Source organism: Ascaphus truei, chromosome 6 (genome assembly GCF_040206685.1).
Source record: "Ascaphus truei isolate aAscTru1 chromosome 6, aAscTru1.hap1, whole genome shotgun sequence".
NCBI classification, from domain to species: Eukaryota; Metazoa; Chordata; class Amphibia; order Anura; family Ascaphidae; genus Ascaphus; species Ascaphus truei.
Window position 1 is genome coordinate 90,798,748 of NC_134488.1, and position 27,211 is coordinate 90,825,958.

The 27,211-nt window shown below is 42.6% G+C and overlaps 1 protein-coding gene across 2 annotated transcripts in view; it reads right to left on the minus strand.

Annotated features, from left to right (window-relative positions):
- LOC142497373 (membrane-spanning 4-domains subfamily A member 4A-like) overlaps positions 1-26,593 on the minus strand; it is a 62,038-nt gene extending 35,445 nt beyond the window's left edge. For both annotated transcript variants that reach the window (XM_075605076.1, XM_075605075.1), the window contains exons 1-3: positions 26,438-26,593; positions 12,879-13,053; positions 4,298-4,426 (exon numbers count right to left, since the gene is read on the minus strand). In XM_075605076.1, the coding sequence (XP_075461191.1) occupies positions 4,298-4,426; positions 12,879-13,043 (294 nt within the window). In that variant the 5' untranslated portion in view covers positions 13,044-13,053; positions 26,438-26,593. The remainder of the gene's footprint in view (positions 1-4,297; positions 4,427-12,878; positions 13,054-26,437) is intronic.
- Between the last annotated feature and the right edge of the window lie 618 nt (positions 26,594-27,211).

The window sequence follows — 27,211 nt, forward strand, 5'->3', positions numbered from 1 at the left end:
AGCCACAGGTGTTATACAGTTACCAGTAGTCCCTTAGAAGAGGTGTGCCACAAGGAAAGGGACCGGTTAGACCACAGGGGCCAATGTGAGATTGGGTGGGTCAGGCCGGTTCACAAAAAGGGCTACATATATATATTTATATATATATATATATATATATACATATACATATATATATATATATGTATATATATGTATATATATATATGTATATATATATGTATATATGTATGTGATTTTGTGCATGTGTTCATATACACATATTTGTATATAATTGTTTCTGCACAGTTTGCTATCCTATCTATGAGCCCCGTGTAGATACATAATGTGCGTTTTCATTTGAATATTGTGTATGTTTTTATGCATAAAATGACATACAATTGCCCATGTATACAGTAGTCTACAATTTTGATTATTTGATGATTTCCATATAAGTCTGCCAATTCAATCAGAGAGGTAACTCATTTAAGAAAGAGTTTAAAATGTAAGACTCCTTTTTAATACTTGTATCATTTTTTATTATATTATTGAATTTTTTTTAAATAAATGGATTATATGAAATTTTTACTAATAAATGTTTTGTAATAATTATATATGGGTAAACATGTGGTGTGTAGGATTAATTTAGTGGTGATAATCTATGGGATAATTATCCCAGTTTACTTTAACATGATTAGTTCACACATGTAGGATTTACCGCCCCCCCCTCCCCCCTCCCCCCCCTCTCCCCTCCCCCCCCTCCCCCCTCCCCCCCCTCTCCCCTCCCCCCTTTCCCGATTTTTTGTTTTTGTGATGTTTCATTGGGATGTATTTTTTTAGTGTTGTTATGGGTTATCATTTTGTAATAAGTATGTTTTGTAATAGTTGATTGGAAGGCTATTTTTTTATATCCGTTATAGTGATCCCTATTGGCATAGAGTTCCTCTAGCCAGGTATTTAAGTAATACCCAGGGATCACATGACCAATACACTGAAGAAGTGTCATATGACATGAAACGCGTAGGTGACGTCATACGCAGCGACGCGACGACGGACATCCGTGCTGCAGTTCTGAGACTCCACGAGAACTCCACAGGAGTTCTTTAGCTTGAGGTCTGTGTGCATTTGTATCATCTTGCCCCAGACTTTCCCCCTGCTATTACATCTAGGGATAGCATTGAGTTTCCTAGTCGTGAGGTTCTGTTTGTAGCAGTTCCTTTATCCTCTGTGGTTGTCACGGATCATTTGATCATTGTGATCTTTACCTGTCATGTTCTGTCTCTTTTTACTTATAAAGATTTTGTGTACTAATTTCGGTTTTGTTTCTTTCCATGCGCTCCTATTTTTTTATTTTTTTTGTGACTGAGTGTACCCCGCTGATCACAGGAGACTGGGAGCAGAAGGGAGATCCCGTTATTAAAGGGAGAAATATCAAGGGACAGCGCTCACATTTTCCTTTCCCTGAGTTAAAAAATGATTATTCCAAAAATAGAGGATTACACTGACATGTTTCGCTCCACGGAGCTTTATCAAAGTACACTTAGCTCATTCATTTTGTGGTGCAGCGCTTTGGCTTCCTGACAATTTCTCTGTCTGCTCATCATTCCCTGCGCATCGCACATAGGACTTATACCCTGCAAGTGAAGATTCCCATCATCTTGGATTCAACTAAGACAGAAGGTCATCTCTCTGTGAGTAATACTTTATCTTGTTGGACTGTTTTGATATATTTGGAGGTTTATATGTGCGTTGGGACATACAGTACTTGGCTCATATATACTCTATACAGAGTGGCACCCTAGTTCAACGCTATCCTCCACAAGACTCATTAAGAATTTCTGATATTATGGATAGTTGCTAAAGGGGTTGTATCTCATATTATACCTGTATGACTTAAGGAAGGAAACTAAACTACTATCAAACCAGTTTTTTTTCTTTTCCCTATAGTGTATCCCATTCCTTAGAGCCCCAGTTCTCCCTATCTCAGGGAAACTCTATTTAGTACGTTTTCTGCAGTGTTTTCAAATCATCGCACATTTTCTAACAGTTGCTAATATCCCAAATTCAAAAACTTTCCCAAAGTTTTCAGTCTTCTCTGCTAAATGATCAACTCATTCTGCGCAAATGTATACACTCCTGGGGTAATTCAATTGACTATATCCAGGGGTTTAATTAATTGAAGTGCCGGGATTAGTCAATCTCTGATGCGGTTAGTACACCCTAATCCAACGTTAACTGCCATAGACTTGAATAGTAGTTAAACCCAGATCAGGGTGCGATACTGATTAATCTGTCCCAATGAGTTGTATTGATTTGCAAAAACTACCACAGGATAGCAGAATTCATTACAATAGCTATAAGTCACAGGAATACTGTAATAGGCAGAAAACATTCTTCTTTGCCCAACAGAAAGTTTCTTATTACAGTACTTCCTACAGTAACTGTGAGCAGGGGATGTGATGCTTTGAGCATTATGTACAGTGGGGTTTCTAGGTACAATATAAGCAGTTGTTTGCAGTGCTAACAATGGGTTCCCCACATCCATGGTTATCCAAAGTTCACTTTTCTACTTATCTTTGTAATATGCTTATTGTATGTATGTATGTGTATGTTTATTTGTATTGCCCATCCATATACAAACAGTAATACATAATAATAGGACACATAAAAAGTAAACATTAGGACCAGGTTCACTTGCATACAGTAAAAATATATTACATTATATACAGTAAAGAAATCAAATATTATTTAACATCTTAAACAATGAAGGTGTCACAATGTGTATCCACTGTTTAAGGTTTCCTGGTGGATGAGGGCAATGGGTGCCTATAAATTCAGAAAGAAAACTATTAACCGTGTTTTCTATTTTCATTAATTCTCTTTTCGTTTCAAACACACCTTAAATAAGTTATGGGGGGGTAAAAAAAAAAAAGTGACAAATTGTCCACCGTATAGCATACAGCAAATGAAAAATATCACTTGTGAGCACATTCACGTCTCAAACACGTCTGCACCCCTGCCTTTCAACCATTATCTCCTAGCATACAGTGCTTCCACTGCAGCAAGGGATTCTGGGAAATAACATGCAAATGAGCTCACAGTGTCACCTTTTGCTTCAAATCCATTTTGACATGGACCCCTATAAGCTTATGCCTGCTGCATTACACAGCTTTTCAGCACAGCCTGGGTTAAGTACATAGCCAGTAAACCTACTCACAGGTTTTTAGCCCCAGAACTTATTTATGGTGTGGTTGAAACCTATCCCAGCTTCAATTTGCAAAGCCAGTATAACCAGCATCATACTGATGAGATTCAAAAGGCTGAAACAACTGTCTGTGAGTGGGTTTACTTAATAGAAGAAGATAGTGGTGCAAAACAGGGTTACAGACCTTTCTGAGACGTGAATATGCTCACACAGTTTTTTTGTTTTTTTCAGGTTTTTTTTCCTCCAAATTCCTTTTGAACGTTTTAATGGGGCTCAATAATAATAATAATATTAATAATAATAATAATAATATTATTATTTCAGTGCAGATTTATGCCGTACTGGCAAAGGACTGGTATGATATAATTCAGCATTCATTATATATGTAATAAAAGTTTGTACTATGGAGGAAAAAATGTCTTCACGTGCTGCTTTGAGGGTCATCAGGTTCAAGTAATAAATGATTTATTATTACTTTTTGGGGGAACAACTTTGATTATCCCCCAAAATGCCCCTTCCCCAGTATTTCTCTGCTGCTGACACGATTGAAGTATTTACACTTTATTATTTATCTTGAAAAAACACTTTTTTTTGTAGTTCTGGATTCACTGCCTAAAGAAGACAATTTAATGAGTTAAAGTTGTACATTTTTGGGACCATTGTAATAAATAGTTTTAGCTTTGGATGTCATTATGAAACCTGGCCCTACATGCACTGATATTTATCCTTTCCATCCATGTACTATCATGTCCCAGTGAATCCTCCTTGTAATACCTTCCCCTTTATAATACTACAGGTAACCAAGTGCTGACATTTCTCCAAAATATGCGTGAATAAGTTTGTCTTGTGTCTCTGGTTACAAAAATTATGTACACTAGAATGTAAATTAATGACACATTTTTGTTGATCTATTAAAAGGCATTACAACCTATAATTTTTTTTTTCCTTTTTTCAGGACCAATACAGCAACCAGAAGGCTGCATTGCATTCTAACATATGTCATTGATCTGCTCCTTAACTCCTCCTCTTGATGCAAAAATTAAATGCGTCAATGACCCATAACTGTGAGTTAGTGTGATCCCTGAATGAGTTTGAATAGATACATTTTCTTACCGCTATTCCAGACCACAATGGTACGCCAGGGACAGTCAGGGCATGCAGTTGATAGCAGCTCTCTCTGCAGGCTACAGTTAAAACCACGCCAAGAACAATTTCAACTATTCCTGAAAATATCTGAGTCACCTGTAGAAGACAAAATGAAAGCACACATGTGAAAGCCATATCCTAAAATATTGAGGAAATATTCTATTGTAGTATTTTGAAAATGATGGAAATCTTGTCCTGCTATAACTCGGAGCAGGGCCAGCCCGACTATTAGGTGAACCTAGGCAGTCGCCTAGGGCTCAAAGGTCCTAGGGGCATATTAATAATAATATTATTAGGGCGCGGAGCGGCAGTAGAAGACTATGTCAGCGGAGGGAAGTCTTTGAGACAGCGGGTGGAGGTGGTTTGGCTGTGGCAGGTGAAGACATCCGATCGGAGCAGGAGCACAGGAGACGGCAGGGGAGGTACGCGCTGTAGCACCGGCAACAGAAGTCAGGTGCCGGAAGTCATACACCGGTCAACTTCCGGTGTTACAGAGCGTACCTCCCCTGCCGTCTCCTGCTCTCCTGCTCCGATAGAATGTTTTCACTTGCCCCAGCCAAGCCACCGTCGCCCGCTGTCTCAACGTCTTCCCTCCGCTGACATCGTCTTTTACTGCCGCTCCGCTAACTGACTCTATGCCGCTCCGCTACCTGACTCCTATGCCGCTCCGCTACCTGACTCCTGTGCCGCTCCACTCCCGCTGTGTCGCCTGGTAAGTGAAGGGGGGTGGGGGGTGCGCAAATGTCTGATAATACTTTCCATATTATCCTACATTATTGGTTATCTGACACGGCATTGGTCCCATTTAGGTCAGATAACCAGGACTCTACTGTATTATTTTTTATCTTTTTTTTAAAAAAAATTTAAATTTTAAGTTTCGCCTAGGGCGCATGAACCTCTTGCGCCGGCCCTAGGAACATCACAGATACTGAACAAGTAATTGATGGAAACAGGTTTGCCAGGCGATAAGACCCATTTCTAAAACGTCTTCTGTGCTAAAATCCCCGGCCTAAACCTTTAAACAAGGAGTGTCTTTGCATGGAAGAGGAGGGGCTGGCCTGCCACAAACTGCTCAATAAGCAGTTGCAGGTGATTGTATACCAAAAGTCTCCTTTTTTCATATAGGTATTTACACCATACATATATATATATATATATATATATATATATATATATATATTCCCCATTGATTGCTATCCCAAAGGGAGAAGCTCAGGGATTCACTTTTGTTTCGCACATTTGTATGGCCAAATCCTTCACTAGCTGCATGCTCCTCACGTGGAGAAGTGCAGTGATTATATTTGTTTTACATTATTTGTTGGGCCGATTTTAATCCTTAGCAGCACGCTCCTAGAGGGCAACACTACTATGGTGTAATTTAATATATTTAGCCAATCACCTGCAACTGCTTATTGAGCAGTTTGTGGCAGGCCAGCCACTCCTCTTCCAGGTATATAATCTCCCAGCAAGGTCCCATTATTTCACTTCACTTGCAGACATGTGAGTATCTGTACTGGTATATACCAGTTTTTAACTGCACTAGGTTATATAAGCATATGCTTTGATATTTTAGCCTCTTCTGGGCTTATTTCACATAACACTAGTATGCATTTAGCGTAGGGACCTGCTATAATGAGACTTACCTTGACGTGGTTAGCAGGCTTGGCATTATTTGATCAAAGGATGTATACCAAAAGTCTCCTTTTTTCATATAGGTATTTACACCATACATATTTACATGCCCCCTGACACCTGGACATCTGGCAGGGACAAACTGGTTACCTCTCCCCCTCCCCACTGGATACCTTACTTGGCTAATTTTTTTGAGCTATGGTCTGTTTCCAGACAGAGGGGAACCGAATCAGAAGGGGGCCATAGAAGCCTGAGTCTAAATTATGCATTGCTTACTCACTGGATTTCCTGCCATGCATTTTAATGCATAGTAATTACACTTTAAGTGTTACCTCCTGTTCTGGACGCCTGAAGGAAAAATCCCCTTATGTCTATAATGTTAAAATAGTTCAACTAGGGTAACGTTAATTCATCAATTTTTATAAGGCTTTGTAAAAATTGTGTGATAACCTTTGTAATGGTTTTACCCCAGCAGCACTCACCTCAAAAACTCAGCGCTCTAGGATGTTTCCAGCCAAAGTTACCTCACTGCTTATGCGCTACGCAAAAGGCTGCTGACTTTTAAAACTTTTTTCCTTTCTGCGGTTGGCAATGAAACACTGACAATACTTAAAACTGATAAATAACTGGGGGAGACATATACAATGTAACTCCGGGTATTGATGTGGTCCCCTTATGCTTAGCGGGACACCCACAGACAATTCTAAAACATTTACAGGCTTGCAGCCAGCAGTGGGCTACAGAGCTGACACTTTACATTTACCCCATATGACTGAGGGGAACTTTGTTACATGACTTATACATGTTGTCCCCTTATACCTAGCGGGACACACACAGACCGTTCTAACACAATTACAGGGTTGCAGCCATTAGTGGCTGCAGAGCTGACACTTTACATTTACCCACTATGACTCAGGGGAACCCTGTTACATGTCTTATACAGCTGATACATAGCATTACTCTCGCCCCCTTATACCTGGGGGGAGAGACACAGGCATTTTGAATAGATTTGCAGTATTACCACCCTTGCTGGGTTGCCGAGCTGACACTCTACAATTCCCAATCTGACTCAGGGGCACCCAACCGGACATACCTTTATTTATTGGCCTGGGTACGCCCTCACCGCCACGTTATAGACAAGTGGTGCTATGTTCCCTGCATGATGATCATGACCATTTGAGCACCGACAAAACAATGGGATTAGTGAAAGATCGATTCTATTGGCCCAAGATGGCATGAGGAATATTGTAAGATCGGTGGAATGTGTGTGCTGAGAAAGACATTGCCCACCCGGGTCGTACCATTAATCAATATCACCAACAGTGGACCACAGGACCTGGTCTGCATGGACTTCTTGTCTCTAGAGACAGATAGCAAGAACACCAGTAATATTCTAGTGGTCACTGATCATTTCACCCAGTATGTACAAGCATTCCCAACAAAGGACCAAAGAGCCACTATAGTCACCAAAGTGCTCTGGGACAAATATTTTGTCCATTATGGATTGCCAGCAAGGACGGGACTTCGAAAGCTGACTCATCAAGGAATTACTGCACATCTGTAGGATAAAGAAGTCCAGAACCACACCTTTCCACCCACAGGGGGATCCGTCACTCAAGAGATTCAATGGGACCCTTCTGAATATGATGGGCATCCTAAATAATCAAGGGAAGGAATGATGGAGTCAGCATGTGTGTGGCAAGGAGAGGGTTAATCAGGCCTAAATAAAGGTATTATACCCTGCTGATTAAGCCCACTCGCATTGGGAATGAAGAGGTTAAAAGTATTTGCACTGCACTGCTGTGTTTTCCTCAGTATACAAGGGTGCTGACAAGAAGAAAGAGGTCTTGAGCAGAAAGGCTCTGCTGAGATCAAGACACCCAAAAACCTATATTCCTGGACACAGGAGACCCAGGAACCTACTAGAGACTGACATGAAGGGCCACCTGCTTTACGTTCCAGTACGGCCAGTTCCAGGGCTGAATGCAGAACACAACGTTACTGGCACCATCAGGAACTTTTTCCCATCTCTCCTAAGGAGCAACCTTTTGATGTGAGTGCATTTTCCTAAATGAACTAACCAAGTTGTTGTATTTTGTTTTATTCTGACCCCTCCTCATTGTGGTTTTGTTCTCTTTTCTTATTGCAGGTGTCCTGGAATCATGAGTGAAACCACGCGACGGAGAATCTCCCTTTTTTTTCATACCTGATATTGTGTAGAGGATGCTGAATCACCTCTAAGATCTCTGGCAGCAGGACTTCACTGTGTGTGGGACTCAACATTTACGTGTACATCAAATTACGGTTTGCGCTAATATAACCCCCTTTTCCTTATAACTGCTGTATTTGCCCTGTTCCAGCCTTCTTAAACCCATTTGCAGGCTATTCTCTGCCTACTGCAAAAGAAGTGAATGCAATACATGTTATATTCTTTTGAGACACAAGATGGAGTTGTGAGCGCCAAAGCCAGCGCTGATTGAAGAAGCGTGGCTGGGGTTTAGAGGTCTGTTAGAAATGGATACCCATGCTTCCATCTATTCGACCTCGTAACCACAAGTCAATTGAATAATTGGCTTGCGGTTAGATTTGAAGTGGTTTACCGATAAAATGTATCCGTACCTCGTTAGCCCCGTAACTTGAAAGGCAGAAAGTCTAATGCCGTGGGAAGTGTGTCAATTGACGTGAGAAGTAGGTGAACTTGACTCCCCACAAGCAAGCCTTTCAATTAAGGGGGCTAACTCAGAACTCGCGAACGGAGGCACCTAGCACCCTGATTTTTAGTGTGCAAGTATAAATAAGTAAAACACAAACATACATATATATATTACAGTTGTGGTACATCTAGAACATGAAGTTTAAATAAAGTGTGTAATACTGTGAATTTAAAATGTACAGGCAGGAACAGTTTTTTCTGTGAGCCCGGGAAAAAATTCTTTGGCATGTAAATTTGCTAGGGGTGAATGAGCTGAGGGTATTTTCCATCCTGCACTTCAAAGAGGTCCCGCTAAGCCGGAGACCCTCAGTCTAGCGAAGTGACAGGGATGAAAAACCTCAGAGCACCAAAGTGTCAACATGGCCGGAATCCTGATGAGTGCCAGATCCCGGGCCAATGACACCTTGGGACCAAACCCCAGACTAAGGGGCGCCAACAAAAGAGGTGTATTCCAGGTATGCCAAGTTGCCTGGATGTCAAGCTGACACATGCGCTTTGCACACCGGAAAGCCTTTTTGCCTGGTTTTGCCAACTGCGGGCAAAACGGAGATTGGTGGGTTACATATTCAGACAGAGGGGATTGGGTATACATGTTAAGGATGGATTAGATCACCCTATAACTGTGCCCGCCGGACTATCCCCAGTGTGATCCAGATATGATTCATGATGTGACTACACTTTACGCAGGACTTCGTTCAAGCACAGCGGTAGCGGTTCCAGTACGCAAGGGGTTAATACCATCGAAACCAAGAATTTACCACAAACTTCGGAATTCGTTAGCCCTGGGGACTTCCAAATGAATGCCTATGAACTTTACTAAATTCTTTGATTTGGGAAAGTTATTAGATCGTTGTAGACGGACGTTCACAGAGGTACACAATTTGGAGACGTTTATAATGTGAAATTATAATAAGGCTTTATTGTGCCTTTTCCTTTTCATCAGTAAATCCATCCAAACACAGGGGGGGAACAAAGCTTCTATTCACTTGGGAGTATTTCTAGTGAAACACTATGCAATAATTCACATCTCCCTTAGTCAAGCATTTCTCGCAGCCCAAAACATATAGCATGAAATAAGCAGATATAAGCAGTCTCTTAAGAATAAAAGTCTTATCTGTTTCTCGGAGGGAAACTCTTCTCACTTCCTGGTTCAGCTTCAGGTGTAGTAGTTTTCCCTTTGTCTTGAAATCAGCTCTGCTGGGCAGAGCTCAAGACTGGTCAGCTCCAGAGATCTGGGTTTCTTTTGGTCAGTCTCTCCTGGGACTCAAGAACCTCTGCTCTGTCTCTCCAAAGGTCAGCTCTCAGTCAGAGCTAAGGAGAGTCACTTCCTGTCTGAACAAACAGGTTTTTGTAAACAATCTAATCAGGCAGGTGGTGTTTAGTAATTAACTACCACACTGCTAGATTAAAGGCACATTACTGAACAGGGATAAGTCCCCTGTTACAATCGTCAACTTGCGATCTAACCACGGGACTTTTAACAGAGACTGCATTTCTTGCGCTTTCTTGCAAAGGACAATTTATTTAGTTTCCCCATCCCAGTAAGTGTTGTATTAAGTGTATTAAGTTTATTCTGACGTTGTTGTGTATTTGTCTAGTAAGGAAATAAATCACAATTTATTTTGCTCCTTGTGTTCAATCGAGAATCCCAAAAATATAAAAAAAAGTGTTGATAAGTTGGTGTCCACCATGACCATGTGCACCACCTAGTCCATACGTATAACTGCACCAAGAATGACTCCACCGGGTATTCACCCTATTACTTAATGTTTGGACGGGAAGCCCGATTACCCAATGGCCTGTGTTTTGAAGTGGCAGTAGATAGCACGACACAGACCACATACATGTAATATGTACAGAAACTCAGGGAACAGTTACAAGCATACAGGTTCGCCTCTACTGCGGCATAATAATCGTGGAAACAAAAGCCGTTATGACAAAAGAGTGCTCTTCAAGTACAAGACAGCGTCCTTACCCGGAATCTGGGGGTACCAGGTAGACGCAAAATAGTGAAATGCTGGAAACTAGAGCCTTCTGTGGTAGTAGAGAAAATACACGGACTTCCAGACTATCGATTTAAGGCCTGAAAAGGGATGTAGGCCCACAAAGAACCTACATAGGAACCACCTTTTGCCAATAGGTCAGTTAGTATGGTGCCCTGTGAAAGAAAATATTCCAGGAGAAGCAAAATCAACCCGGGAGAAGTGATCGATTGAACAGAGGACAGGGTTCTTTTACTAATCCAAATAAGCCATTGTAGGCAGTTCAGTGATGAGGGATATCCAGGATAGAAAATGCTAGGGCATCTATCTAATATCCGGGATAGGGAATAAAAACCTCTCCCTCAACAGGTTTCCCCAATGCGGCCAGTAGGGTCCCAGGACAGAGAACGATATCTTATTATTGAGTTGCATCCTGAAGCAGAGGAATTCACCAACATGGGTCCCATTGAACAAGACAATGAGGCTGAAGGGGAATCAGTTATAGATAGCTGTGAGCCTCCCTCAAGTGTAGGACCCACAATACATGAGTCACCAGTACCATATGGGTTATTTGAAGTGGCAGGGGAGATAGAAGTCGTACCCCCAGTATTAGTGTCACGTCCCAAAAGGGAAGCTAGACCACTCATGGGACTGACCTATGATTCTCCAGAAGTCTCGACAGAAATCCCCAAGGTTAGTACTGCTAGATGGGTCGCACCGTAACACTAGAAATAGGAGACAATGGGAATTGTAGAACTCTGCTGTAACAAACATGCAATTTGCCAGACCTGTTTGAGTATTGGTTCTCCTGTACCCATGATGTTATGTGCCTAGAGAGGAGGTAATTGTTAGATTAGATAAATGTACTACGGCAGTGTTATCCTCGTTGATGAGGACATCAACGTTTTAGCAGGGGGGAGGATGTAACCCCTATGTCTGCCCAGCAACAACAGAACACAGCCCCATAGCAGGTTCCTCTCCAAGGACATATGACTATGCTAAGCAGTAAGAAAGCTGGTGAAGGAGGAGGGACAGTGAGGGGGAGTGAGCCTTCGATGCAAGGGGCTGCCATGACAGCTCAGATCTGCATTGAGCTGAGGAAGTGAGGCTGTGTCCAGAGCCTCCTGCACAGAGGAACCTCTGTGTGTCCCAGATGAAGACAGGAGAGCTGATCAGCGAGTAAACCCAGCTACAGAGAAGCGGAACATGAGACAGAATATTGACGGAGGGGATCCCTGGTGGAGTCAGAGGAAAGTGGTACTACACTCAGGGCCACCAACATGGGGGGGTCTGCCGGGGTTGGTGTCCTGGGCCCAGTGAGTCAGGGGGCCCGGGCCCTGCTGCTGGTCATGTGACACTGTCGGCGGCCGTGAGTGCAGCCAACAAGGGGGGAGAGCCATTGTGCCACTCTGTGTCCGGTTACCGGGCCCCAGAATTCCTCTCCCGTTGCAGCAGGTGCTACTCTCCACTGTTGTAGCGGCCTCCCGTGCAGGTCTGCGCCCGAAGTTCGGCGGCTTGTAGACACTGCACAGAAGGCACGCGCGATGTTCAGCGGAGGAGGTGGTAAGGACCGAGGTACAAGAGGGATGTGAGGTACAAGTGTGGGTGGGGGGTGAGGTAGAAGGGGGGATGTGAGGTACAAGTGAGGGATGTAAGGTACAAGTGGGAGATGTGAACCCCCCCTTTGAGCCCTACTATCGGCAACCACAGGTACAGGCTACGGGGGCCCCCCACGTGCAATTCCTGAGGCATCCGCCCCCGGCCCTACCTTCCTGGTTCTTCCTCCGCTGCCACCCCGTACAGCAGGCGGCAGGCCCTCACGTACCTTCCCTCCCCCCTCCAAAGCCTCCCGCCCAGGCCCTAACAATGTGGATTATCCAACTCCCCCCCGGCCCTGATACCGGCAACCGCGGGTACAGGCTGCGGCCCCCCCCACGTGTTATACCTGAGGCATCAGGCCCCCCCATATTCAACACCCCACTGGGCCGTAACTGAGCCTCTGGCTCTGGACAGGCATCCAACCCCCACCCCACCTTTACCCCCTAGGTCCTTACTTAACCCCTCAGGCCCGGAGGAAAGTATCTTGGGAAACAGGGCCTCCCTGGAGCAAACCTATTTTTTTATAAAGTCAACTGCAAAAATATAAGGCGTCGCCACGAGTGCTCCAGCAGAACCACAGAATTTCCCATTCTTATTTCGATTTCAAATAAAAAGTACTTACTCCAAGAGCCTCAGGTTCTCCTCTGTAAAATCTTGTGAGTGATTTAGGCATAGTGGCTTGTACATTCTCATTTTGACCTTCCACAGTTGCGTCTCCTGGTTTGGTTTGTGGGCGCACTTGAGTAATAATCACAAAACTACCTGGATCTGATGGTGCTGAAGACATGGTTTTCCACCTAATCCAAGAAAGAACAGGGAAGAAGTTAATCTGACAGCAATTCTCTTTTCTATGTTTAACTCACACATCTGATTTGTCCTCCCTTTTTGACATACTGTATAGTTTTGGGAGGGATGGTGTTTTTATATATATATATATATATATATATATATATATATATATATATATATATATATATATACAGTATATATATTCTGTCTTGCATATTGTTTGTGATCAAACAGTTCTGTAAGTATTAATAAAGCAGTGTAAGTGTGAAGGTTGACCATTGAATTACTCAGGAGATTTTTTTTTTTCCTTGGGCTGTGAACTATTTTTTGGCTGGGTTACAAAATATACTACATAAGCAAAATGTCCCTAAAGAAAATTGAGAGAAGCAGTAGCATTGATATCACAGGGTACATTCAATTATTATAGTAAGACAACTTGGCCTAGGCATGGGTTACTGTGAAGTGTTAGTTACAATGGGTAACTCTGAATCTACAAGTTCACTTTCTATGCAAAATAGAGACAGTAAAATATTTGAATGCTATGAATATATTGTAAGGGTGTTCATTAGTCCACTGTTTGATTTTGTATGTATGATTATACAGCAGTTGCACTTGAATCTGCTAAAACTCTATACCAACTGATAAAACATTTTTATAAATAAATACAATTTTACATTTGTTTTATGAATAGTGAATTTATACCCTAAAGCTCAGCGCTGTGACCATTAATTTTGTGATTACAATATAAGTGATAATAAATCTACTTGTGATTATATATAAGCTGCCGTCTGGTCCCTGCCTAACAAATAACTCACAAATTCATTTAACAGACAATAATACAATAATGCAGTGACCCCGCTCTAGAAGTGACAACAGTACCCCAGTCCAATGATATGTCCATACAGATTGGGAAAGTTCTCTTAATGTTCCAATTGGAAACGAAGTGATGGTTCAGTTGCTAATTCTTCCTGTAGTGTAATAGACAAAGGGAGAGAAACCATTGTGCAGCCACAAGTACCAACAGGCGACTCCAAAAAGGGCTTAAAAGTATTAAACTTACATAAGTATTATGTCTATGTTCATTTGAGAGAATCTGTGCTTTAGCCACCTTCCTCTCCTGGACCTCACGAATCCCCGTGTTGTCAGTCATACGTCAGTTCGCTCTCCTGTTAGCTCACAGCCTGATCACTCAAAGGGGATCTCTGTGGGTTCCCGGAAAGTAAATGACATAGGAGATGATAGTGGAGATTGCTAAAAACTTTAATGACATTAAAAACAGCCAAAGGCTTACTCACATAAACCGTGCTGTTACAGAACAGCTGACAACGTGCCGTCCGCAGCTTGTTAAGGTGAGGGGTGGTGGATACTGGCTGATCGCGCTCTCACTGCTCTCAGCTCCAGAGACTACCGCCTGTCTTCGCGCAACACACTGACGTCATGCGACGGCGCCCCCTCCAATCTCCTTGCTACCGGACACCTCAGTAGTTGGTTAGGGTAAGGGGTGGTATCAATAGACGAATAAGTGATTAGTGCGCAGCTAATAATTAGTGAAGCATTTAAACAGTGTACAGTGCACAGTGAAATGAACAAATTAATCAACCTTGGATGTGGAAAGATCACTAGTGATGCATCTGCAGCCCTTCTTGGGGGTGTCTCGACACCCCAGGAGCTATGGAAAAGACAGGAAAACAAGGCGCACAACACACATAGTGAAGTATAGTTAAAAGTCAATTTTACTCAAAAAAGAATTAAGTTCTGCGTACATCAATATAATAAAAATGTGCAGTTGGTAATTGGGTATACCACACCAGCAGACAGCTGCAAGCAGCACTCCTCACTCGGTTATAGGGTGCAGGGGATCAGCAGTCATCTACGCCAAGCTGGTGGTTGCGGAAGCCGTCTCACTCTCTCTCAAGACGGGGCAGACATCAGTCCTTGTTTGGAAATCGTCCCGGAACATAGATCCACACCGGCGTGTAGCAGCCTCCGCTGGAATCCGCGCACCCGCACGTTTGACACGTGTTGCTGGCTTGTTACTCTATACAGCCAGTCTTCACACAAGTGCTTATTTCTATAATCACGATCCAAAACTGAAAACGGGCAGGCATCTTCGGGACTACTACTGGGGGCTTCATCCGCCGCGCATGCGCGTCACGCAGGCCATCACGCTGACAACCGTGTGGAGCTGAAGACGCAGCATAGCCAAAAACACAGTCCCAGCGCGCGGGGCTTGTTTGCAGAGACGGAATTCACCCCCTTCTATCCCAATTGTTGCCTCACCATAGAAGTCACGATCGTGATCAGGATCATTAAAGTTTTAATCCATGTAAGTGTATATTACTAATGTTATTGTTTATAATACACTGTATATCTCAATCTTGGTGCGCTTTTGTGTTTTTCTTTTTTCTTGGAACTGGGTATCGCTGTTGGAGTTCTCTGCAGAGATCCACATTGGAGGTGGGGGAAGACACCTTCAACATCAAGAGCTGCAAAAGATCAGAGAGGAACTACCATTCTAATTTCTTAAAGAGCAAGAGCGCGGACTGGACACTTTTTCCAAATGTATAGGATGTTCCTATAGTATTAAGAGCAGTAAATTCCAATCAGTTGTGACAGGTAACAGCTATAGTATAGACACATTTATTAACTGCAAAAGTAGATATTGTGTATATTTATTGGAATGCCCCTGCGGACTACAATACATGGGGAGGACTGGGAGAGTGCTACAATGTAGGCAGGCAGAACATGTATACAATATAAAAAGAGGTTTGGAGACACATTGTGTTTAATTTTGAAGTGGTTGGAGACACAATCAGAACCCAGAGGGACTTATTTGTAGGGGCATAGAGTGCCCAAAAGCCAACTGGAGAGGGGGTGACAGACTCAATTATTTGTCCAAAAGGGAGACCTTTTGGATCTATACTTTGAGGACCCTGTCACCCCATGGCCTAAATATAGATTTTGATCTGGCCTCTTTTTTGGCAGATTGAGCGATCTCGGCCCTTGCCAGATTTACTTGTCTGTGTTCATTTATATATTTATCAACATGTATTAACATACAATCAGTTAAGAATTTGTGTATCAATGATCCAATTGTTTATATTTTATATTAGTTGGAATGCAACATCATCACCTGTTTATGCCTGATATACTGCCACTTAATCCCAGGGCTTGTCTCCCTAGTGGCAATAATCATGTTGCATAATATGGGTGCATTTCATTTTTTATTGTATTAATTGCCAATTGGTTCCAGGGGGGGCGTATGTCGCCCTCAATGGTATAAATACACCAGTAGTTAGGAACTCCCCCTCACCACTGATGAAGTGACTACTTTGAGTCACGAAACGCGTTTGGAGAGGGAGGAGTTGAGACTGAAGTGTCCGGTAGCAAGGAGAGTGGAGGGGGCGCCATCGTGTGACGTCAGTGTGTTGCGTGGAGACAGGCAAAGTTCTCTGGAACTGAGAGCAGTGAGAGCGCGATCAGCCCAGTTATACCACCCCTTACCCTAACCAACTACTGAGGTGTCCGGTAGCAAGGAGATTGGAGGGGGCGCCGTCGCATGACGTCAGTGTGTTGCGCGAAGACAAGCTATAGTCTCTGGAGCTGAGAGCAGTGAGAGCGCGATCAGCCAGTATCCACCACCCCTCACCTTAACAAGCTGCGGACGGCACGTTGTCAGCTGTTCTGTAACAGCACGGTTTATGTGAGTAAGCCTTCGGCTGTTTTTTACTGTTTTTAACGTCATTAAAGTTTTTAGCAATCTCCACTATCATCTCCTATGTCATTTACTTTCCGGGAACCCACGGAGATCACCTTTGAGTGATCAGGCTGTGAGCTAACAGGAGAGTGAACTGACGTATGACTGACAACACAGGGATTCGTGAGGTCCAGGAGAGGAAGGTGGCTAAAGCACAGATTCTCTCAAATGAACATAGACATAATACTTATGTAAGTTTAATACTTTTAAGCCCTTTTTGGAGTAGCCTGTTGGTACTTGTGGCTGCACAATGGTTTCTCTCCCTTTGTCTATTACACTACAGGAAGAATTAGCAACTGAACCATCACTTCGTTTCCAATTGGAACATTAAGAGAACTTTCCCAATCTGTATGGACATATCATTGGACTGAGGTATTGTTGTCACTTCTAGCGCCGGGTCACTGCATTATTGTATTATTATACATTTGTTTTATATTGGACTCGAATAACAGATTGAATATTCTTTTTACTTATCCTACATTCCCATGTGCCACATCAAAATAACATTTCAAGTCCCTCAAACATTAGCAAAGGTGTATTTTAACAACCCAAATATATACATTGTATGCCAGGGGTGGCCAACTCCAGTCCTCAAGGGAAACCAACAGGTCAGTCATTCTGACTGAGTCACCTGTGCTGAAACAGGGATTTCCTGAAAACCCGTCCTGTTGGTGGTCTTGAAGATTGGAGTTAGCCACCTTTGTGTATGCTGTACACTTGTGCTTATTTACTAATATATGTAAGTTGGGTATGAATGACCTCCCTCTTGCTACCCAACATCAATGTGGTCAGATTGTCCATAGGGAAAATGGTCAAGAAAGCTGCATTGATAATAGTAGTTATAAACATCTTAAAGAAAAATACTTGTCCTGCACTCTTGTTCAGAGTTGATTTTCAATGCAGTTTGCTGTGGTCCATGGCTTCTCTGTGACGTGATTCCCCAACCGACACAATGTCACAACGAAAAGGAAGAAGGAGAAATAGCCACACTCTTCATGTTCCTTAAATCATTTATTTGAATTCAAATGAGACAAATGCTGGGACAACATATCAGGGCACAAAATTAACCCTTCCAGCTGAGAAACTATGGTACTATGTACAAGGTATTCACTACAGCCCGACCAGTGTCTTGTTTGGAGAAGATGAACATTTTAAGCAAATTTGTTCAACACAGAAGCTTATCACTATGAAAGAGAGAGGGCAATTTCTACTTAGACACTTCAAAATAAAGCTGTCACATAGAAATTACGCACCAATATTTAAAAACATTACTGACCAACGTAGTTATCTCTCCAATGTGAATGCTGGTCCCCCAGATGTCCTTTCATGCTCTGCACCATTCCCACCTTCACTCATCTCTCATATATATATATATATATATATATATATATATATATATATATATATATGCAAATACAACTGTATGCTCATCTGCATGTCTTAGGCAGGTCGGCAACCCCGCCTTTCCCCATTATCACCCAGCAAGGGATTCTGGGAAATGACATGCAAATGAGCACACAGTGTCACTTTTTGCCTCAAAAAACATTTTTAACCATTTTTAACATGGTTCCCTATAGGCTTAAGCTTGCTGCATGGTCACAGCTTTGAGCACAGCCAGGGTTAAGGTGCAACTCAGTATTATGGTATATATATATGGTATAAAAACTCTATTTTTAACCACAAAACAACCCAAGTGAGGTGTGAAATTGAAAAGGAATAAACGTATAATATATATATATATATAATACGTGATCCTGAGTGTATTCAAGAGAGCGTCTGCAGCCGTGGAAGCAGATGTGGCTCAAACACCCCCTAAACTATGACAGAAAAAAACACACAAAAAAGCGCACAACGCTCATGGTGTAGTAAATTAAAATGTGATGAATGACACAATATTTGGTGAGTATTCTGCGTACATCAGAAAAGAATTAAAACAGCATGTCAAGGGATATTGTTACCCAAGCGCCAACCCGCAGCATCAGGACTCTCTAGCAAGGTGTCATCTGGTATTCCACAAGTTCTTGCTTCCAGATCCAGGTCATCACACTGGTACCTTGTATTAGTCCTTCTGGTAAGTTTGTGGCTTAATCACCAGTCCTGTTATACAGGTGAAGTGTGGTACAGGTAAGATTGTCCCAAGACTGTAGTTCCACTACTTGTTAGTGGCGAGTACTCAGTTTGTGGTGATGGTTTGATGGCGGTGGTTCACTGCATATCCGTGTCCAGCCACTTCTCCGTCTACCCGTCAGTGATGTCACTCAGCCGCGCCGCAGTGCACCACACCCCCGAACCTCTCACCGATCACAAATTAAACAAGCAGTATAGTTTGGATGTGGGGATAATCGGATCACTTCGGTCTCAGTACTATCCAACGCATTTCAAAACTAACAAGTTTCTTCATTACATTTTAATTTACTACACTATGAGCGTTGTGCGCTGTTTTTTGTGTTTTTCTGTCGTATGCAATCTCATGGCTATGACTATCCTTGTGTGCAGAACCAATTATGCTCGAGATTGAGGAGCAATGAGACACATGGCTAAGAGACGCGGTGATAGATTTCTGTGGTCTAAGAACAGTAGTTCTGCCTTCCACACAGAAGAGAGGATATGTTACCTCATGAGGGTCTGGAGTGTAGGTAGGAACATATTTATGAACAAAGTGGAATACCGTCCAGAAAATGGCCCTACTAAATCCTATTTTGTTAAGGTAGTTGACCACATGGGTCGTACGGTGAGGAAACCAGACCCCAGACATTATTATTGAGTGCAGGGATTCTCCACGTTGGAGACATCCCAGTTCTATTAATTGTCACCATCCAAGGTGGGTGGGTAAATAATATGCAGGTACTATGAAGGTATTAACTGTGTATCATGTTAATGTCTGATGTATTGTTGCAGGTTACTTGCCTACAGGATGGCCCTGCAAGTTAGGTCCAAGTGGGGACCATTGGATTCAACCAGAGGGAGAGTGTAGCCCTGGCTGGTTTGGACTACTAGACTGCTCTCCTCCTGGCAGTAAGCCCTAGTAAAAGCAGGCTTTCCAGGAGTAATCATGGATTTTCCCCACTTCTAGGCAGCCTCAGTGATTCACAGAGAAGGCAGTGCAACCAGGCCTTGTGTCCAATCAGGGGCACGGGGGTGGTTCCTGCTTTGCCTGTACTTAATGAGCTGCACTTCCTGATTTAACTCAGTTTGCCTCTACCATGAGAGAGGCAGGTCTACCCATACCAAGCTGTGCAGGGCTCTGTCAGTTTGTGGCTCTCCCTTAGGGGAGTGGAGGGAGACTATTCCCCTTACTCCACCAGAAAGTAAGGGAATAGCTAGGACTTCTCCTGGTGCCCTTGGCTGGGAGTGCAAGGTCCAGGGACATCCTGAGAGAGAAGGCCCTAAGCTGAGTGCTGTTGCTGTATCATTGAAGTGTGCTAATAAAGTGTTCCAGTTGTTCAATATACCTTCCTGTCTGAGACTGAAATCTATGAGAGGGAAGGCTGAGAAACTCTCCTGCAGGGATTTCAACTTATCCTTAGGGTCTGTAAGAGATGGGGGCGCCGGCACCGTGAGTACAAATCAGTTATGCCCCAGAAGCCTGTCCTGACATCCCCTACCACCATGCGGGAGACTCGGGTCAACTGTAAGCCAGCAGGTCTGCACCACACCATGTAGTAGCAGTGTAATCTCCCAGAGGGGGAAGGGGAGGGGACATGTGTTACACATGCAAACAACTGAACAATATACATAATTAGTGTAACATGCTGTCTCACAGCTCGGTCTATACCATTCAAGATTTAGGACCAGATTGCCTCCTGGAGCTGGGAACAGGCTTTTATACATAGAGCTTTAGAAACGTCATTTTCTAGAGACACATCCCAACCTTCTACTGTACCTCCCCTTTCCCCCCAAATTAAGAGCCTACATGATCGAATAGAGTAACACATTCACAATGCTAGAAAGGAGAATAAGATAAATCACTCTTCGCACAGCATTTCTATAATTTTTTTAAGAGATATTTTATCACTGGAGGAGCAGCAAAAGGTTTGTGCAAAGCTGCAGAAATATTTGTATATTAAATCCAGCCTACCAATCTACCTAAAAATATACTGAACTTTGTATTAAAGTTGTCAAATACCTTGCTTCCCCAGAACAGTTCAGTTTGCAAAGGTTCTTGTATAAGGGCACAGCCAGGACTTGCTAAACCAGATACAGGCTGATAATTACAATCCAGCCAATACTGGAAAGTCACACCCTGAAATTAATTCCAGCACTGTGACCACACAACTTTTGGAATGACAGTGGCAGGATGACCTGCTGTGGCAGGTTGGCCTGTAGGCGAGGTCAGACAATAGTCCACACGTGCAGTTTCAGGTTAAAGCAAATGTTGAGTGGTTTTATTTCTTCAAAGCACAACTAAATATTTGGGCACACTGTCCCTTTAAGGCAAAACAAAACGTATGAAAAGAACACCTACTCCTCATAGGGAGAACTTGCTAAACACCAAGCCCTATCTATCGGGCCAGTTCCCAACCCCTAAACATACCCCACAATAGTCATGGTACAATATCAAAGTTCTTACTGTGTCTTTGTATGAGATGCTCTGTCCCGTAGAGAGAGGGTATGAAATCCATCTGGATAAGTGCTTGCACAGGACAGCTCTGTAGTCTGAGTCAGCCACCTTCTACAAGCATTAGCCTCCTTATCAAGCTTTATTGTCAACTGTCTCTGCTTACTTCCTGATTGCCCAACTATTCTTACTGGGTTAACCTTCTGAGTGCTGGATGAAGGACTCAGATATATGTTGTATGTTTCCCAGGCATAATTACCAGTACCTGACTTCATCCTGTCATACCTACTAATTCTATTATCATGCTTTGCAGAATCAAGCAGCGTCTGAATAACTCTAGACAGCAAAATAAAACTGACAAATCACCATCCAGTACTATATTGTGTTGTAAATGAAGCATCACCAGTCACATTTTTAGTGCAGTTCACTACTATATGTTCTATCTTATTCTGCATGTGATGTCACCATTCTGCCTGTGACTTTGGAATGCTAGCATCACTTCGTGCCTGTATGCTTTTGTCCCTCATGTTAGTATAAGTATTTTATTGTTTGACATATTGGTACAATAAATACCGCACTATTGGACTCCAGTTCTCTCTTCCCACTAGTTTGAGCACTCACACTCTAATTCCACGTCATTACTATGTTTCACATAAACCGGTCTTGTTCGAGTCTTCCAGAGGTTTGGTATCTTTACTTTATACATTAAACAGTCTTCTGTAACAATAACTAGTTTTGTATGGTATCAGATGCTAACTGCAGAGAAACATTGCTCAGAAGCACAAATGAAGAACAGTATAAAAGTTTTGTATCCTTGTTTATATGTATGTGTGAAATTCTACTTGCAATAGTTTATTGTAAGGAGCACGTAAGATGGGACATACTAAAATGGTAATAGACATACTGTAATTGAACAATTGAGATGATTACAACTTATCTCCACATCACAAGATAGTTGTAATTTTATCAGGATGTATAGAACCCTCAGAGGTAATACGGAAACGCACAAAAGACAGGAGACCAAAATAAGTAAAAACTAAAAGGGTTTAATGTTACACTAAAGTAAATAAGAGTGGGAAATCAAAAGGGAGTCTGCATAATGTGCAGAGCTACACCAAAAAGCTATGGTAGCTAGGGGAAAAAACTAAAATCAGGGGGCAATTAGTGCAAAGGAAATAACAAGACAAAAACAAGAAGATACCTCTAGATCTATGGAACTAGAAGGCATATGAAAGAAAACAGGGAAAGACGCAACACTAGGTATCTGAGAATAAGCAGACAGCTGCCATGTAAAAAAAAGTTGACGAGCAAAAAGCTAACAGACTGGGTGAGGTCTCATATCCAAACTGATACGACATACTGGTTTAATCCAGCAGTGCTGGCCCCAGCAGCACCTCATACCGGGGATAAAAGACAAGAAAAAAAGCGCAAAACGCAAATAGTGAAGTATATCAAAAAACGTATTTAGTATAAAAAAAGGGGTAAGTATTCTGCGTACATCAATATAAAAGAACATAAGCATTTTGTGTATATAACACGAGTTTACCACACAGCTGACATCAGGGTGGGCAATAGAAGAGGATCTCTCAGGTAGGTGGCCTTCAGCAGTCTCCAGACGTCATCTGGGTCTCTCACACTGACTGCAACTCGTGACAATCATCCGGATCGTCTCAGGTTCACGGGTAACAGGCACTCCGTTGTCGTCTCAGGAACACTCGTGGCACTTGTAGAAAAAGTCCTCGATCAGCAAACTTTTTCCTCAACTACACACAGAGTGTGTTTTGCTGATCGAGGACTTTTTCTACAAGTGCCACGAGTGTTCCTGAGACGACAACTGAGTGCCTGTTACCCGTTAACCTGAGACGATCCGGATGATGGTCACGAGTTGCAGTCAGTGTGAGAGACCCAGATGATGTCTGGAGACTGCTGAAGGCCACCTACCTGAGAGATCCTCTTCTATTGCCCACCCTGATGTCAGCTGTGTGGTAAACTCGTGTTATATACACAAAATGCTTATGTTCTTTTATATTGATGTACGCAGAATACTTACCCCTTTTTTATACTAAATACGTTTTTTGATATACTTCACTATTTGCGTTATGCGCTTTTTTTCTTGTCTTTTATCTCTAGTTTGTGGGAGTGCCGAGCCACTCTCTAACTATAGCAGCATACGCCATTTACCCACGGTTTTGTATGGTTTTATACTTTTTTCACTTCCACAGTAGGGTTGTGCCCAATATCGTGTGCATAGTACGATACGATATATAGGGGTTCACATTAATTGTTGTTTTAATTAGATATTAGTCTTTCAACACTTTTAAGTTGTTTTTTGGGTTGCGCACTTATTCTTCCCTCACCTCATACCGGGACCTGTATCTCGGGAAGTAGGGGGTCCCGAGGCTGAACCCAACTTTGTTCAGCTCAGGAGCCCCCTGCTCATTCACACTATGAATAAAAATAAAATGTAAGCAGCTTCATTACCTTAGCAGCTATCCGCTAAGTTAATATTTATTTGGGGGGGGTGGTTGATACCAGTGTGCGGGAGCAAGGCTCTGAGCTGAACAAAGTTGATTTCAGTCTTAGGGATCCCTACTTCCCGAGATACAGGCCCAGTTATAGGTTGCCGGTATCTCCTCAATGTGAAAATTCCACGGTCACGTGATTCGGGATTTTTACATGGTGGGGATACCGGCACCCCATAACGGGGCCTGTATCTTGGGAAGCAGGCGGTCTCAGACCAGAAATCAATGCGGTTCAGCTCCGGAGACCCTCTGCTAGAATACTGTAGTGTTAGATTTTAAATAATACCCCTACGATCGCCTGTTCGAGGCATGCGGTTAGAGTGACTGATTCAGCCTATCACTTACTGCACGTCTCTCACAGACCGGTAAACCCTGGTAGGATTAACATAGCCGGGAGCCCTGCTGTGTTAATCCGATGGGCCATTCGTCTGCCGAGGCAAATTTTGAGAGAAATTCGGGGAAATCTCGAAAACCAATTCAGTAAAGGATCGGATAACGGCCGCTGCATCTGTACACGTGATAGTGACCAATTAGATTTCATTTTTGGTTGCTCGATTATACTAATATTGGACAGATGATTTGTAATGTTTTTAATGAATTTCAGATGAGAATGAGCATATTTTTTCTTTCAGCACAAAGATATTTTCATATCTGACGTTCATTCAGACATACTGTATGCTAACTTTTCAACAAAAAAACAACTTTGGACTTAAACTGGGGTAATATGTAATATTTAACACACATACCACGCCCCACACACTAAGCAATAGCCCTTATTCAACATGCTATGAAGCCTTTACCCTGTGCTGGAGAAGATTAGTCCCATTCATTTAAATAACGCTGAACCTCTCCAGCACTGTGATGTGTATAGATATATACATGGAGTTCCATAAGGAAATCTGTGCTATGTAACTTGACATACTACTCATCCATTCCTAAAATACTATGCTGCTTGTTCTGTGCAGAATTTATCTGAGCTTAGATAGAAAATAGATACGTTTCTTTTCAGCAGCTACAGAATTTAATTAAATGTAATTCCATGCACAATTTACTAAGACAGACTGTTAGACAAAAGTATGCTAAAGACATGCTAAACGTCATGTAGAAACGAGAGTTTTGTAAAACCTCTGTCAATACAGATGGACCATTATTTACTGGCACATTTGTCTTTGTGGGGGGGTGGGGGTTGTACAGTATTTGTACATCAATTTTATAGCACTTAAACAGCACTAAGTAAATCAAAAAGAAATAAATGCACAGGCACTGATGTGCGTACCACTTGTATTGTATTGTATGTCTTTATTTATATAGCGCCATTAATGTACATAGCGCTTCACAGTAGTAATACATGTGGTAATCAAATAAATAACAGATAATATAAATAACAGGCCATGGGAATAAGTGCTTCAGACATAAAAGTATCATTAAGGAAGAGGAGTCCCTGCCCCGAGGAGCTTACAGTCTCATTGGTAGGGAGAACGTACAGAGACAGTAGGAGGGAGTTCTGGTAAGTGCTTCTGCAGGGGGCCAAGCTTTATGTATCATGTGTTCAGAATATCCACAGTGCTACTCATATGCTTCTTTAAGCAAGTGTGTCTTAAGGTGGGTCTTAAAGGTGGATAGAGAGGGTGCTAGTCGGGTACTGAGGGGAAGGGCATTCCAGAGGTGTGGGGCAGTCAGTGAGAAAGGTTTAAGGCGGGAGAGGGCTTTAGATACAAAGGGGGTAGAAAGAAGACATCCTTGAGCAGAACGCAAGAGTCTGGATGGTGCATAACGAGAAATTAGGGCTGAGATGTAAGGAGGGGCAACTTACATTCCTATAGATGGAAATGGAAGGGATGCAGAAAATAATAACGATTTATCATTCTTATATGGTGCTAGCAGTGTATGCAGAGGTGGATATAGCATTTTGCAGGAACAATACATAAACAGTCCCTGCACTGTTTATCAGGGGTGCGCAAAGTTTTAACCTGCGCCCCCCCCTGCCTGCTTACCTCACTCCCCAAACCTCCTTTTTTCCTGCGTCAAATGACGCCGTGGGGGTCATGTGACATCACGTTGTCATGGCAACGCGCCGTCACGTGACCCCCACGGCGTCATTTGATGCCGGATATCATGGTGATATGTCGCCAAAGACCAGGTAGGAGCAGCAGAGGCTTCGGGCTGAACCCCCCTGCATTTCATTTAAATGCCTTGGGGAGAACGCGGGATCTCTGTAGCCACCACGCCCCCCCTGGAAATTCTCTGTTCCCCCACGGGAGGCACACCCCCCACTTTGCACACCCCTGCTGTGGAGCATACAATGTAATTAGGGTGCCTGAGGCACAGGGTAACAGTGACTTACCTAAGATCAGAAAAAGCAGGGACTGGGTTCAAACCAGGATCCCCTGCTTCAAAGACAGTGACATTACCGCTAAGCTTCTCTTTCAGCCCTTCAGAAAAGAAGTAATACACCATTCTTTTCCTAAAATCTATATTTCTATCACATTATCGCCTTTTGCGTTTCCCCTGTTCAATATTCGCTTACTTACAGTATGCTGCCAATCTTAAAATACCTTGTTTTGCAGTTCCTCCTGAGTTTTGCAGAATGGTTTTTAACTTGAAATCTCCTCTGTCAAACTGCTCAGTGCAAGTTGTAAAATTGTTTACAAAGAACAAAAAAAATCCAATGGCGATTTTACTAAAGGAGGAGTCATGTGTTTTTGTGAGTTGTCCTGGGCTTCCTGCCAATTGAACACAGAGGAAAGAATTAACTGTGAATGTTTCCTACTCAAGAGAAATAAAATTGACTGGGAGTGTATGTTCTGATTGTAAATTATGCCATACATTATTTGTGTTTTAAATCAACATAGAACCAATTATAGAACCCTTATTATCTTTGAAATCGTTATTTCATATAGTTATGTGTTTTTATATAGAACAGAAAACCAGGCGCTTACCTTAAGCTCTAAATCAAAAATGGAAATGAAATGAAATAAATATTGTTACCAACAAAATAAGGTCTCTCTATGCAATGAAAGATGACCTGGGAGTCCCTTCTGCTTCAACCCCAAATAGGGACCATCCAAGACCCTTAGTACAATAGGAGAAACGGAAAACAGGGGGAGCAAGGGGTTAACACAATCAAGATGACTGGAAAAACAATCGTAGATCCACATATTTATTAGAGTATAATAATAGCAGGGTGAGGCGTCCTGTGTCGCAGATGACGCTGTCTCCGCGTCCGGAATACAGGAAGATGGAAGCACTATGTGCAACTGCGACCGCGTCAGTGTGAAGCAGACGCGGTCGCAGTTGCACATAGTGCTTCCATCTTCCTGTATTCCGGA